At 35.3% G+C, this 16,638-nt stretch overlaps 1 protein-coding gene across 1 annotated transcript; it reads right to left on the reverse strand.

Moving 5' to 3' along the window:
- Nucleotides 1–3,048: 3,048 nt before the first annotated feature.
- On the reverse strand, nt 3,049–16,021 carry LOC149065065 (uncharacterized). The gene is made up of 2 exons (XM_089254329.1): nt 15,893–16,021; nt 3,049–7,113 (listed from the first exon to the last, which is right to left on the reverse strand). The coding sequence occupies exon 2, from the start codon at nt 6,317–6,319 to the stop codon at nt 5,336–5,338; it is 984 nt and encodes a 327-aa protein (XP_089110455.1). The 5' UTR covers nt 6,320–7,113; nt 15,893–16,021; the 3' UTR covers nt 3,049–5,335.
- Nucleotides 16,022–16,638: the final 617 nt, after the last annotated feature.

Below are 16,638 nucleotides of genomic sequence, written 5' to 3' on the forward strand. Positions count from 1 at the left end.
CAAAGCCGCCAGAAAATTGACTCTTATCTACTGAACAACCTACCTATCCTGACGGATACTGAATGTGTGCCTCTTACCTCTATTGGAGAGTTAAAAGAGGTTATTAAAATTTTTTTTGATCAAAAAAAGCTCCTGGATTTGATGACATTTCTAATCAGGCGATAAAATCTCTTCCCATATCTATTCGACTTTCATTTGTAAATGTCTTTAATGGCATGATTAGATTAAATTAATTTCCTTCTCTCTGGAAAAGAATGCCACCATTAAACCCATTCATAAACCAAATACCGACCGCCTCTTCCCACAGAACTTTCGTTCTATCTCCCTTCTATTGAACCCGAGTAAACTCTTCGAACGCATCTATGTTGCACTCGAATCGTTACACTGAAGAAAATAGAATCACCCGAGAGGAGCGGAGCAACACGAGTTTAGAAATGGTCATTCGGTGGTCACGCAATTACTGAGAACTACTGAATTCATAATGGATGCGTAGGCGGAGATAGACTTAGAAGTCTGAGGGGGCAAGATGATGATGTCGATTCATCTATACATATATGCATTAGATCTGTCGACTTCACCTTTGATGCTGACTTCACCTACCATATCTCCGCCCATGAATGGATGCTTTAAATTATAAAGAATATATTTGCTCCATTAGTCTTGATATCTCAAAGGCATTCGATCGTACAAATCACGAGACCTTAATTGCAAAGCTTATTGATTTAAACTTCCATTAGAAGTTTATATATTTCGTAATGAATTACCTGAAAGATCGCACATTTCAAGTTAAAATTGGGAGCATACTCTCCTCTAGGCGTCCAATTAGGCCCTGGGTCCCACAGGGAAGTGTGATTGGCCCGCAACATTTTTCGTTATATGTTAATGATTTTCCGGGCCAGCCCACGTTGGTGGCAGATTATGTTTTTCTGCTTGCCCACAGCCACAATATGGAAAAAGCATTTGAGAACCTTCAGGAGACCGTTGATGAAGTGGAAACATACTGCGAAAAAATTCGGACATCAAATTAAACCATGATAATTGTAACTTCATGTGGATACACAAACGTAAAAATCCTCCCACGGGCCCAACCACCAAATTGAGATCAGTAAGGGGCCGTTCAAGTATTACGTAAGCAAATTTTTAGCCATTTTTGACCCCACCCCTTGCCAGCAAACAAAATTTCGTCATCAGCTCTGCCCCTCTGAATCCAACTCATATTTTCATAAAGGGTGGTTGATGACGTAAGCATTATCCAACCCCTCCCTCCTTGTCATCAAATCGGAAACCCATCGATGATGTAATACTTGAACGGCCCCTAACGTGAAACTTGTTCCGAAACCACACTTGAAATATCTGGGAGTGACCTTTGACAGGAAAATGAACTTTAAGGCACACTCAAAACAAGTTAAAACAAATTCCAATAAAAATCTTGCTATGTTAAATAGAATTTATTTCCCCGTTAGTAAACTTATTTCTCTCCAAAATAAATTATTGCTGTACGATTCGGTAATTCGACCATTTCTTACTTATGCCTCGCCAATGTGGGGTTTGCTACTAAAAAGAATATAGAAACCTTGCAAATCTTTGAAAATAACTTTTAGGCGCTTCACTGGCGCCCGTTGGTTTATGAGAAATCTGGACATACGCAGTGACATCAAAATGATGTCAGGATGTTTGGAGAGCGGGTCTGTAAACTATCTAAATCCTGTTTCGAGGGGATTAAAAACTAGCCCTATGAGCACCTTTGGGGGCTCTTGGACTATGACCCTGAGGTCATCCCAAAATATGGGAGACCCATGAATTTCCTACACCGTCCATGGCAGTCATAGAACCTATGTTTTCTTAATATTTGTAATATCTTAATATATGCCGTTAAGAGATTAATTGTAAAATTTTTAAATCTCTGTTACTGCTATGGGTGTGTGACCCTGTGAGTCTTTAAAATTCTTTTGTTTCATCATCTTGACCCTTTGCCTCATGGTGGTTAGAATCAAGGACGTGTCTCCCTTGCTTAACTTGGGATGCGGGATTTCTATTGGAATATAAATTGTTTTAAATTGATGTTTTAAGTTGATGTTATGGTTTTTAGTAAATTGACGACCCTATCGGGAAATTCATATTAAAAATTTTTATGCCTTGGAAGTTTTTGGCTAAAATTTAGACGAATGGCTTTTTCCCCCGTAAATTATTGAAACACTAAGTTCCTTCAGTTGAATTGATCTCGCCATGCTTGCTTTCATGCGGACATAGTGAAGTGCACTTAAAATCTTGTATTGAATGAAATTTTCTCAATGCGATTTTACACATACATTATACGCACATGCACTGACACACACTACGCAAACCAATTTTCTTTCCTTCTAGGTTGGAAAATTTTTGTAGGTCCCTCCTCCCTTAAGTATGCCCCGTGCTGCCATGGGACCATCGTAAACACTCTATTCAGGTCAGGTTGCTTTGTAGTTTGCCATCTCGAGTACTTCCGAGAGATTATTCGAAACACAAGTGACCAACGTGGCATGAAAAAACGTGTTTACACTACCGGACCGGGAATAATAATTTTCTATCTATGAACCCTAGATAACTAAACATTCGTCTCATTGACTACCGATCAGATTAGTTACCGAGTAACGCCGATTTAAGTTTAGTTATCTAGGGTAAATATCATGAAGTTACGGTATTAATTAATTTATAGAAAACTGAAATATATTTAGCCTATTATTTCTGCCAAAAAAAAAAAAAAAATTTATGCAATGCAAGAAATGCATCATGTTTAAAAAATGAAACAGTGTTATTTTTAAACGGGGAACAAAAATTACAAACAAATCTGTATTATCTGCATAATAATTAACCTTACCGTGTAAATCTTCCATTTTTCTTATGAATATATCTCATCAAGTTCCCTTAAATTTTTTTCTTAAATTTGTTTTTCCTTTCCTTTTTCTCATTTTATTCATCGCTCCTAAACGGAATGATTGAGCGCAATATCACTAAGGTAAGTTACTGCTGTCGAAAATGTGGGTACACGATTGCACACTAGATAAACAATGATAGTATTTTACACATATACATGTTTTATTTACAATTTATACAATTTTTAATATCAAAATAGCACTAGAGTGTGGATAAGGCGAATGTAAACAAATAAGTTCTAGTCGGCTTTGACGGTAAAAATAACACTTGTTGCCACACTTATTACCACACTACAAAATATGTGCTTAACACAAAATACGTTATAATAATGAAGGGAATAATGGTAATAAAATCAGTTGAAAAGGGGGGGTTGGTACTTTAACATTTTTGAAGATCCGAAAATTTCATGAATTTCTCTTCAGGGGGGGGGGGGGGTAGATCGCGCCTGCTTCCAAGTAGAAAAAGTATTCAAATAACGTGTAGTACTCATATTTTTCATTAATCTTGCAAGGGGGTTGTGTATATTACGGTTCACATTATTAAAATAAAAATGTTGACCTTTTATATGGACATCTTGTGCTCAAAAACTCAATTACAAAGTTGTCAATTTGCCTCTTCTGGTGTAAACAAGAAAAATTCCACATTGTTTAGTGTAACATTCACTGAAATATTCGATTTCAAAAAACGGAAAAGAAGTTGGGGAGAAACAGAGCGGAAATTTTTTTTTTTTGTTGACATCAATAGAGAATGGGCACAACTTTCTAATTGGATTCTTGAACACAAGGTGTCCATGTGTGCAAGAATCTACCTACACAACCAATTGCAACATGAATGACACATCGAAGTACTACACGTTATTTAGATACTTTTTCTAGCTGGAAGCATGCCTCTAGGACCAACGTTTTGCCACAGTAAAATGCAGTACGCCCCATTACCTATATATACATACATGTTACCTACATGTGTGTGTATATATATTTGAGCACAAATATTTTAAATATGATTAAGGAATTTTTTTGTACAAAAAATATACAAAACAATATACACATACATAATTATACATATATATGCACACACACACACACACACAATTTTCTTCCAAACTGATATTTTAAACATATTCGAATGCCTTATATGATCCGGTTGCGAAAAAGTTATCATGAATCACAAGGAAGTAAACAACTAACGTTATCCAATGAAAACAGTTTCAACGTGGAAAATCTGATTGTGACACAACAATTTAAATTGTTTATCACAATTCTGAAGTCATTGATGGATTGAAAAAAATTTACGCAACAGATATTCTTATTGATCATTATTCTTTTGGACATTTTTTAACTAACCATTCAATTTTCTCGGACCACTTGACACAATCACAAACAAATTAAAAATATTTAAAAATAGTAAAAAAAATTTCCATCATACAAAAAATACTTAGTGTTATCCATCAGTGTAGCAAGCAGTATGCATTAAGAGAGTTTCATTAATAATTTAGTTTCCACGTCAATCAGTAAAAGTTTGACAGAAAACTACTTGACTTCGTCGATTGGCAAAAACCTGTCCAAACTTCTCAAACAATCAAAAAAAGCATTCGCATCATTTTTAAAATTTGTTTCGGAAGAGGATTTTTTTATGTGTATGTATTTATTCTATTTCTCATTGGCACCCCTCTTTATCACTTGAAAGGCAATCTTCTTACATAATAAGAAAAAACACATTCACTTTATTTTCAAAATACGTTTTGGAAGAGTTCTTATTGGATTTTTTATGGTATGTGTAATTATTCCCTTCCCCTCTATAACACTTCTCTTTATCACTTGAAAGAGGTGTAGGTTCTTCCACTGAAATATCATTGTAAGGCCAGGACTTGACAAACTGCAAAAACTCCAGGCACCAAAACAATTTTTTGGGAGAAAACCTTTTTTTTTTTTTTTTTTGAGAAAAGTAGGTGCAAAACAATGTTTTATTTTTTTAGTTTTAAAGGACATAGTGACTCCTTTCCATGTTCATACATATGTGTACATAAGTTTTAAAAATTTTATATAGTTCTCGGATTTGAAATTAAAAAAACAGAGAAATTAAGGCACCAACACTAATTCTTTAGTCAACATGGCGAACTAATAATTTTTTGGTGTAGTCAAACCTTTTTTCCCAAAGAAAAATAGGTGAAAAACAATGTTGCTGTTTTTTTAATTTTAAAAGGCATATAGACCCTTCATATTCGTACATATGCTATATAAGTTCCGAAAGTTTTATGTAGATTTCAGTTTATGTAGATTGAATTTAAAAACCAAAACAAAGGAAACAAAAAATTTGGGCACCACTACTAATTCCTTTGTTGCCAGGCGAATTGGGATTCTTCAAGCCCTGGTTAGGACATTCTCATGTGCTGCTAAGCTATTTGCTTGACACTACCAATTTCGTTTCAACTTCCTTCAGAATGAATCAACTTGTGCTTCTTCAGGTGAGAACTGGTTGGAAACTTCTGGTAACAAAAATTGCATTTGTGTGGCTTCTCTCCAGTGTGGACTCGTTTGTGTCGGTTCAAATGGCTATGGTCAGAAAATACTTTACTACAGATTTCACACTCGTGTGGCTTCTCTCCGGTATGTACAGTTTTGTGCCGGTTTAAACTGTTACTTTGAGAAAATGTTTTATGACAGATACCACACTCATAGGGCTTCTCACCTGTGTGGACTCTTGTGTGTCGGTAAAAACTACTCTGGGCAGAAAACGCTTTACTACAGATTTCACACTCGTACGGCTTCTTTCCAGTGTGGACTCTTTTGTGCCGGTTAAAACTGCCAGCCTGGGAAAATGTTTTACCACAGATATTACACTCATGTGGCTTCTCTCCAGTATGGAGCCTGTAGTGTAATTTTAAGTGGACAAGTTGAGAATATGTTTTACAACAGATTTCACACTCATGTGGCTTTTCTCCAGTATGGACTCTTCTGTGCTTATTTAAATAGCCTACTAAAGGGAAAGTTTTACCACAGACATCACATTCATGTGGCTTCTCTCCTGTGTGGAGTTTAATGTGAAGGATTAAACTGCTACTTCGAGAAAATGTTTTATGACAGATATAACATTTGAATGGCTTCTCCCCAGTATGGATACTTCTGTGTTTTTTCAAACCGCTACTTTGAGCAAATATTTTATGACAGACTTTACACTTGTGTGACTTTCCTCCAGTGTGGACTTTTTTGTGCCTAGTCAAATCACCTACTACAAAGAAAGTTTTACCACAGACATCACATTCATGTGGCTTTTCTCCTGTATGAACTCTTTTGTGAATATTTAAATTGCCACTTTGAAAAAATGTTTTATGACAGATATCCCACTCATGTGTCTTCTCTTTTATTTGGATTATTTTGTGCATATTCAAATTGCTACCGCTAGAAAACATTTTACTACAAATATCACAAAGCGCGACTGATTGAAATTGCCTTCTGTTTTTACAACAGATTTTGAGCTTTGTGGCTTCTCTCCACCATGGCCCCTATTGCATGATTTTAAATTGCCTACTCAAGAAAATATTTTGCCGTAGAATTCACAATCTTGCAGCTTCTCCTGTATGTGGACTCTGTATCAGTTTAAATTCCTGATGTCAAAAAAATGTTTCATCACAATTGTATGGCTTCACTTATGTGTGGAAAGTTTGGTGTATATTTGCAAAACAATTCTTTCCATAAAATTCACACTCACGTGACACCTCCCCAGTGTTAATTTTTGTGTGCTTGTTTGAAGTGTTGATCTGATGAAATGTTCTTCCACAAATGTAGCTTCTTCACGTGTGGATTTAAAAATTGCTGATTGCTGAAAATGTTTTAATAGAGATATTACACTGATGTGTGTTTTCTACAGTGTGAACATTTCAGTCCAACATTTTTATGGACACTAGTCTAAATCCATTCCTTTTCATCAATGTTTTTCTGCATTGAAAATTAGGTTCAGGTTTGAAATTGATCAGAAGATATAAATTGTGTCTAAATCAATGATAAAACTAGTATTTTTTCTATCCACATCATCTTCATTATGTAATCTCCCAGATGATTCACTCATACATGTGTTTGAATGAAGAGCAGGTAACCAAATCTGTAATAGCTTGTGACGTTTTTCAAAAATGTCTTCTCAGCATAACTTCTTCTACAGCTTCTACTGTTTTGTCCTGCAAATTATAATGGGAATCTTTGCTTATCTCTGCAAAAGAAAAAGCATAATTATCACCACAAAGTGTAAATCTATTGCAATTAAGGTTGCGGTCCAAAACACCAGCTTCAAAAACCATACATGAAAAAAAAAATAAAAGTACAGATAATGGGCCGTATTAATGAAAACAGGGAAATGCTTACATGCAAAAGGACCGAAGTAAAATCAAAAGCTTAAAGTAAAAGGTAAAAGCAAAACCTGCGATCCGTATTAATAATGATGAGTTTTTACTTGTGAGTAAATCCTTCTAATCTGAGTAAAAGGTGAACCAGAACCACTCATGTTGACACCCAGAAATCTGCAGATTGTGTAGATTACACTGGTCAACAACTTTCAACTTTTTTTTAACATGAGTGAAATAAGTTCTTTTAGACTAATTTTGGGTGCTGAATTCAAATATGATTCTAAGAAATCTCTATAACATAGTTTTTTTTTCTGTATCAATAATTGCCATTTTTTAAATACAAATACACAATGTAGAACTTGCATATCTAGAAAACGAAGGTAAATGGCATATATACTACTAAAAACATTTATTACGACAGTTATTTTATTATATTCACACTTCATTATGCATGAAATAGCAATATGTATATGGGCCAATCCCCAAAAAAATGGAAGCAAAATTTCACATTTACGAAATGAAAAATTAGAAGGAGAATTTTCAAAATAAACTTGATCTTAACTTACGACAGCGCCATTACTAAGGTTTTTGCTGCCCCCCATAACTTTAAAATTCGATAATTTTATAATGGTGTTGTTTGTTCCCACCTACATTTTGTCGACTGGAGAAATTGCCTCCCTCTAGTTCTCACCCTGCTTTTTCTATAAGCAGGATGGCTTGAAGTTTAATGCTTCTTAAATGATTTTCACTTTTATTTCATAATAATATCTAAATTTTTTGGTTTTAGAACTGAAAGTCATGGATTTTGTCCACTTTGTTATCGCTGTAAAAAAAATAAAAATTGTTATTTCTGTTGCTTTTATTTCTTACACATATGCTGAAAAAAAAAGCAGATTAAAAAAAAAATTTCCTTTTTTGTCGTTTTGATGGTTTTTCATGATTTTTCGAAATAGCACATAGAAAAGTTTATTTTTTACACATATTTAGAAACTTGAAATAAAATTTTTTTGTTTCTGTGGGTTGCTAATTTATACAAATGTGCTGGTAATAATATCTTAGTTTGAAATGGTTTTTAATTTTTTTCTTGCCTGTGAACTGCAAAAATGCTCCTTGCAACACAGTGGACAGAAATGTTCGAGTGAGAGAAAGCTATCTCAAATATTCTAAATATACTATGCAAACGCACTTTTATTTTCTCAGCAATTATATACACAATATGGTAGGTGTCCTAGAGACTAATTTATGATGCCATGGGGAAATTCAAGAAACGCACCCCCATTCCCCCTTCATAGTGTGAGTTTTGGCTGTGGTAATATTTTTAAAATCCAGTCAAAGTGGACACCAGACTTGCTTAGCTGTAGCATGTATTACAGTAAAAGCTCACCACAATGATACTTGATAAAATGATAAATCCCTCTACAACAATGCTTTTTCATATCTTGTTTGTATATCTTCTTGTCTATAGGCTAATGTAAAACTCCTTTCGATACAATGGTATCCTTTAAAGTGATAAACCCCTCCATAAAAATATTTTTTGAGGAGATTTAGCAAATGCTAGAACAATATTTTTTATATTTTGTACAAAATCACCATCATCTTTCTCCCAGTCTTTTTTTTCCCAGTTTCTAGTGTGTTTAATAATGTCTGTATTTTGTACTATCAAGCCATTCAAAGTGTTGATTAAGTTATCGTGAAGCTAATCAATTAAAATTTTTTGCAGTGAATAAACACTAATAAATACGTTTTGTGGTGCTACTAACAACACAATTCAGAAGCCACATCCACAACAGCTCAAATTTTGCAGCTACTGCACTGATAAAAATCCTACCTCTCGATATAATGATAACCCCTCCACAATGATATATTTTTTCTTGGTCTGTAGAGCATCGTTATATCGAGGTTTCACTATATATCCCCAGGGTGATTTTTCTTTCACTTCAGAAAGTTTTTGTTAATATTGAATAGTAATTTAATGTTGGGATAAATCTTGCATTTATGCCTCGCACATTGGTGATCCAGAGTAGATTGGGGTAGGGGGAAATTTAGTCTGGAAAAAAAAATTACAAAGGAAAATAATGGTTCTGTATTGTAGAAAACGGAATGCATTGCCATATAAATGACCTTTATATGCACCAAATTGCCTCTTTTGACACATCTTCCTGGATCTGTGCCTGGCAGTGATTTTGCAGTTTTCCAACTTCAAGATGTGAATGCGAGCCGGTCTCCCATTGAAAAAATCTTTCAGCAAAGAATAGGCAGATCAACAACGCAATACTGACACACACGAAATATGGAAGACAGGTGGCAGCACCAGAAAGAACATGCAGCAAGCCCAATTCTGACAACAGAAAAACATTAGGAGCTCCACATACACTTAGAACACACATTTCGGCATGAACTGATTCATTAGTAACTCTGCGGGAATACGTATGAGGTGCATGTACGGTTAAGTAGTAGTAGTGATTTTGCCAATTTGTGCCATTTTTCTTTGTTGTTCAACTGACAAAAATAACATGATGTATAGAGAATGTTGTGAAGAGCTTAAATAGATAACAAATTAAAGTTTATTTAAAATCCGTAACTAAGGAAACTTCCCTTAAAATCAGAGTTTCTATTTTGTTGCGCTGCTTAAATTTTTGGAAGACGTAACAGTGGACAAACAAACCGAAATTATTATTCGATGAAAACTTTTTTATTATATTTTGAAACATATCTCCATGTTCTATCACTTGATGTTGATATGGATGGGAAAAAAAAAGTGTAATTATTTATGATAATGAAGTAACAGAGTGGACATTCGACAGTGGAAAATCTGGCACTAAAGACATAACGTAAATATTAAGTTGATTTTCGAAGACGAATCCAAAATTGTTGATCAAGCACTAAAAGTGAACCTTTCAATGAGCTCAAAAATATTATCAGATTCAATCTGGAATAAAAATATATTTTGCAAATGACCGTAACAGAGTGGACATTTTAAAATAGGAAAAATATTGGAACACAAACAAAAAAATAGTTTTCCATAAGAGAATTTTTTTTTCGAAAATGGTATTGTCAGTTTTATTCATCTAGGCCTATGGTTTATCTATATCAAGGTTGGGTTTTTGACATGACGAGTGTCAAAAACTGGTTTAAACCATCAAAAACCTAGAATGCTTTTTGACAATGTTTTGAACACAATAGGTATATAACATGATGGAAAAACTTACTTTTTTATATATTACAATGTTTAATTTCTAAACATTAATTTATTACAATAATTAAAACAAATATTAATTATAATTTGCAATTTTGAATTTTTTGACATAAGAGTCTAGAGCATTGGTTCTCAACCTTTGGAAGTCCGCGGCCCGGTAAATCTTTTTTGTGGAAGTGAGAACATGGCTGCAACTAGGGAGGAGCAAGCAGGTCTCGTGCCCCGCACGCTAGACCCGAGGGGGGCGCAAATTTCATTCTAAAACCTCTCCAACATTACAAGTTGGCGTCAAAATGTGTGTTTGCCCCAAGTGGCAAAGCAGCTAGTTGTGACCCTGAGTGAGAGGCCCGGTCATACACACAATAACGAGAAATTAACGGAAAAATGAAACTGCGAATCTCTCATGGCCCGGTGTGACTAGTGTTAGGGCCCAGTACTGGGCCGCAGCCCGGCGATTGAGAAACACTGGTCTAGAACATATAAAATATAGTTTTGTGGTTCATTTTATCTAAGCTACTCATTACCTGTGTTTAATTTGCTAAGCGGAATAGAGCTGCTTATTCAAAATATGTATGATAGGGGCATCAGAGTTAGGTTTTTGATTTCAGAAAAATCTAACGGTAAAAAACTTATTGTCAATGTTGTCAAATAGTTTTTTAACCTGATAGATATGTTAAATAACAAAACATTTACTTTTTTGTAGATTAAAGGGTTTTATATTCGGAATTATAATTACTGAGAAAAACAATCTGATTTTGATGTTTTAAAATTTCCAAATTTTATTCCATATACAAATTTTCACGCATCTGTTAATATGCTAATTAAACTCATTTATTTTACCTAAAAATTTCTTAGAGCTCAGTGTGTATAAATTCACAGAGTTTTAAAGAGTATTTTCAACCAAAGCAGAACTGACAAGACTTGATACCCAAAGCATTATTTTGCATGTTTGAATACAGCTTCAATTGGAAAACCATTGCATTATAAATGCTAGTAAATATACCATATCATAGTACATGCGGAAGTAAGAATAACTAAGTTTGACTAAGAAGTTACAGGAGTTTCTAAAGCATCATATAGAAGATAGCATTGCCAAATTAAATGACATTTTAGTTCCACAATTTAGTATTTTGATCGCTAGATATATTTCAATGTTATGAACGATAAGAGTATCATTTTAAGTATCAGTGATTATCTAGATAATTTAATAATAACAGAAATCAACATTACACATATGATGTAATAAACTTTTTAAACACTTATCTGTTGTAAAAAGAGTAAAGAAAGATGGTTTATATCAATGCACACATATATAAGCAGTTGAATAAATTTTGGAAGGTCAAGTCCTTGAATCAGAGAATGTCAAATCATTCCATAGTTCCCCCTTCAGTGTTTATTCTATGCTTTATTCAAATTGTATATTTTATAAGAAAAAAGACCCATATATATTTTGGGCAAAATAATTCTGTAGAGAGTAGAAAATTATTTTACAATCACATCAAATATTTATTTTTTGTATAACATAGGCCTAGTCACTTTAAACATTACATGCAGTTAATGTGTGCATTTCCAATGGAAATTTTTACATTGAAAAGCAATATTTGAGGTTTTTAAGTATGAAAGTATGACAAAGAGCATTTGTTTTTAAAAGACAGACAGAGACATGAGATTTTATTTCAAAAGGCTTGCAATAAAAGATAAGACTGATTTTATGAACATGATAAATTTTAAAGCAATAATTAATTTACTTTTGTTTAATCAACATGCACAATAATTAAATATATATGAACTACAGGAAAGAACTCGACAGTAATGTGTTACGTTAGGATTTTCCACCTGATGCGATTATCATACTTTGTTTTGATTGTATTTATCCGCACACAAACGATGACCCCCCCCCCCCCAGACGGCGAGCAATTCCGATCATTGACAACTCTCACTTAGAAAAAGTACTTATTACATTATAGCAGGGTCTCCTAAACCTTTTTTGTGACCTTGCTCCTTCTTCAGAAATTCTTTTCCCTCATCACCTCGTAACACAAACTAATCCATAGGATCCTATGCACACCTGTAGCTTCTACACCCTCCTCCCCCAAGACCATTTCATTGCCCTCCAGTCAGCGTCAATGCCCATGTTACTGTTGGAAAAACACTACATGCACCTTGTACACATTCCTCTAGGGAATTTCTAATGAATCAGCACATGCCAGAATGTGTGTTCTCAGTGTATGCGTGGCCTTAAAGTATTTATGATGTCAAGTTGAATCTGTTTCATGTTCATGCTGCCATCTGTTTTTCATTTTCTGAAGTAAAGATGGAAATGCTTGAATTTTCATGTTATGTCGATATAGTATTGTAGGTCTGCCTGCTCTCCGCTGAGAGACTTTTTGAAATGGGAGACCGGCTCACATTCGCAACTCAAAGCTGGAAAACTACAGAAAACCAACTTTGCCAACCACCACTTCGAACCTGGGTCCTCAAGATGAAAATCCAACATGATACTCACATGGCCGCACAGCTGCACTTTGGGAACTAGAACCTAGCCCTGCTGATACACTGCAAGCTACAAAGCTATAACACACATGTTAGCTTGGCGAGCCACAAGTGGACAGGCTTTGAAGACCCTTGGTCCAGCCTTATTTTTTTATGTTGCTCCATTACTTGTTCGTCTCTATATGAAAATATATTGTGGTCCATTCTGTCTACAGGGCTATCTTAAGAGCATCATGGGTCCCCGGGCGAAATGATTTTTATAACACCCTACCTGGAAAATTCTCGAAACATTCAATCACTTCTCGTTTTTCTGAGGCCCCTCTTCTCTTGAGGTGCCAGGTTGGGCCCATGCGTTAAGACGGAACTGCTTGTCTGTACCTTTGAAAATTCAGAACATTCCTATTATGTCTGCGACATTATTAAGGCCACTGGTGGTTATTGACGATTGATAAAGGTTTTGATAAGTACAGAAAAATAATGCTCATAAATACATATATATTTTTAGATTTACAGGTCATAATTTGCTTCTGAACAATAACTTGAGCTTGAACGATCGAGAGCGACAAACTTGGCTTGAATTTTGATCTCTTGGCAATTATTTAAGTAATTATTTATTACTTTAATATTAAGGGTTAAAATAAGTGAAATGTAAAAGCAGCCATATATTACTGAGACTTTTCCTTCTTTCGTAATATTTGTCTCTTAAAATTTTTGGTTAATTTCCCATAAGCATGGTCACCGCTAATATGGCAAATTTTTTTTCGTGCTAAACAATCGCCGGTCTATTCAAGATGACACAAAGAATGCATACAATTCCACAAAAAATTCAGTTTTTTGCACGAAATCAATTTGATATGCGGTAATGTGTGATAATCAATCAAAATATGCAGAAAACTACAAAGAAATTTTACACAAAAAATTAAATTAACAAAATATGTGGTTAATTGATGCAGTTTGGGTGGCATGTAGTTTAGATACCCTTCAGAGAGTCGCCAAATCTGGCACCTTGTAAACATGTTTATTTTCTCTGTGTTTGCCTGCTCCAACTGGATTATACTGCCTTCTCCACCTACTATGGCTTTAAACCTGGGAACAGCTGTCGTATGGTCCGCCACTTGGCGATTTTTGTGCGAACATGTCTGACGCCGAGAAAAAAAATAATCTTTGTGCAAAACATAATAGAAATCACCAAGCATAAATATAGAAAAAAATTACATCTGGACCATTTTTTTAAATAATAAACAGACCCATGCATTAAAACTAAAACCCGGACCCTTTTTTAACAATAAACGGATCCGGGCATGAAAAATTCTGTAGGTGCATTTTAAATAATAAACCGATAAGACAGAAGGCATGGCAATGGATGAATAAGTAATAAATAGAACGAATTAATAAAACGGTATGATACAACCTGACCAGATAATAATCCAAATGACTTGAGCTACAGAAGGGAGGAATAATAATCCAAGAGAGAGACGCACTGGAAATGGAACAACGGCTGTTTTGAATTTTTGAAAAAACGCGGTGAACAAAAGAAAAATCCTGTTCGGCGAAGTCAGCGCCATCTAGTATCACCCAGCAAAAACTGAAAAGATGTTAAAAAATACGGCAACCCAGAGCCCCATTATGACGGTCTTGGCGACTTATTGCGAGAAAAAAGTCGCCAAAGTCGTAGCGGACCATACCGCATCTGTTCCTAAACCTGCTTAGGACACGAAATGATATTGATACCGGGGTATTATAAAAAAATTACATTTTATTTCTGATTTAATCAAATGTGGTTCAGGTGCATGAAGATGACAATAATGACAGTTGTGGGCCCTGCTATCATTTGTTGACTCACAAATGTTGCGATACATCTGCATTGCTGTGAGCCGCAACATTCCTTATTCCTTTTCTTGTTATTTATCTCTCATTTAGGGGTTTATTATTTATAGTGAGGCATCATGACAAAGTAAAAGTAAACTCACATCTATGGTTATAGCTGCAGAAATTTTACGTTTCCTCTTATGTCTTGTTTATATATTCACGTGCACCTGTTAGCGATTGGAAGAAATGTTTTCTGCAATATTGCATATTCTACTCACGGTTGCGTTTTAGCACCATTTTTTTTCTAAACTGTTTCTGTTGAGCTGATGCCTAGCAACTTCATATGCCGCAGAATTTATTTTTTGGTGAATTTAAATTTAGATTTTTTTTTTAGTTCAGCGGTATCCATGTGTATCGTTTGTTGAATTCTGTGTGGATTATTTTGATTTATAATGTGCATTATGAATTACTACATATGTGTATTAACGCATGTAGGCCTATGTGTGTGTGCGCGCGTAAGGTTTTTTCCGACTTTTCACTTGAATTGTTGTTGTGATGTGGAGGATGAAAGGGGGGAAAAACAGGTGAGCAGTAAAAAAAGGCATATTTATTTCTCTACCTTGCCTCTGGATGAACTAGGGTTGCAACCTGATGTCTTGGCGCCAACAAGGGTAGTTAAACTACATTTTCACCAACACCTGAAAACATGACCATTTCACTCTTGATAACTTCTCGTCATGGTTTAGAAATCATATTATTTCAATTTTGTTTGTACAAAAAATTAACTTTGAGATCTTTGTCCCCAATCACAGATGTGGAGGCAATGGTACATATTTCTTGCCACGAGCTTAAACTTGTATCTGGCCCATGGGGGTCTCGAGCCCCTCTCAAATATTTGCCCCCTCTTGATCTCCATAACACCTACAGAAATACTGGGTTTAAGGCCCCTCCCAATATTTCCAAAAACATCTTTTTTCTTGCCCTAGAAAAGAAACTATTTATAAAAAGAAAATGATTTTTGTACAATAAACATACTGAGATATTCGATATGAGTACATTAGGATACCACAAGATCTTCGGATAACAAAGACATGATTGGGGGGGGGGGCCCTACTGTAGGTAACACAGCATTATACGCATTTACTGACCTGCAATTGAATCCGTCCAACGAGGAATTAGTGAATAAAAGCAACAAAGGATCCTAATTATATCCCCTACATGACCCGATTATGAACGACCATTTAACAGATCACGATCTCAACAGCAATGTCCGTCGGGAAAACATCGTCGACCTTAACCACGAAATAAACAAAAAACGGAGTTCGTAGTTGTTGTTGTTGGATTCTTCCTTATTATTTTTCTTTACGTGACGTCATCGCCTTCTTCTGAACACTTCTGATTTTTTTTTTTTTTTTGAGTATTCCTCATCGAGCTTATATTACTTGTAGCCATGGCCACCCACATAGAAGGGGCTAACAGGGCTCTAGCCCTGGGGCTCGGGACCGTTATCATCATTTTTTTTCTTTTTCACGCTATAAATTAACTGCAGAAGGGGCCCGTTAAAAGTCTCACCGAGGGCCCCGCAAAAGATCCCAGCTTAGAGGCCACGCTACAGGATGTGGGGGCCATGCTTATAGCCACTATAAGCAGGGCCGTCTTAAGAGCATCATGGGTCCACGGGCCAAGTGGTTTTTCTGAGGCTCTACCTGGCGAATTCTAGAAAATTTCAAACAGATCTCACTTTTGTGAGGCCCCTCTTCTCTTGAGGCCGTGCCAGGGTGAGCCCATGCATTAAAACGGCACTGACTATAAGGCTAAGCCAGGGTTTTCCCACTAGGGTTCCGTGACAGTTTTTTTGGGATTCCGGGGAATAAAAAGGGACGGAACCCTGGTA

Source organism: Pholcus phalangioides, unplaced genomic scaffold, assembly GCF_987345545.1.
Source record: "Pholcus phalangioides strain wild (caught in Gottingen) unplaced genomic scaffold, Ppha-v1.0 ptg000041l_1, whole genome shotgun sequence".
Taxonomy (NCBI): domain Eukaryota; kingdom Metazoa; phylum Arthropoda; class Arachnida; order Araneae; family Pholcidae; genus Pholcus; species Pholcus phalangioides.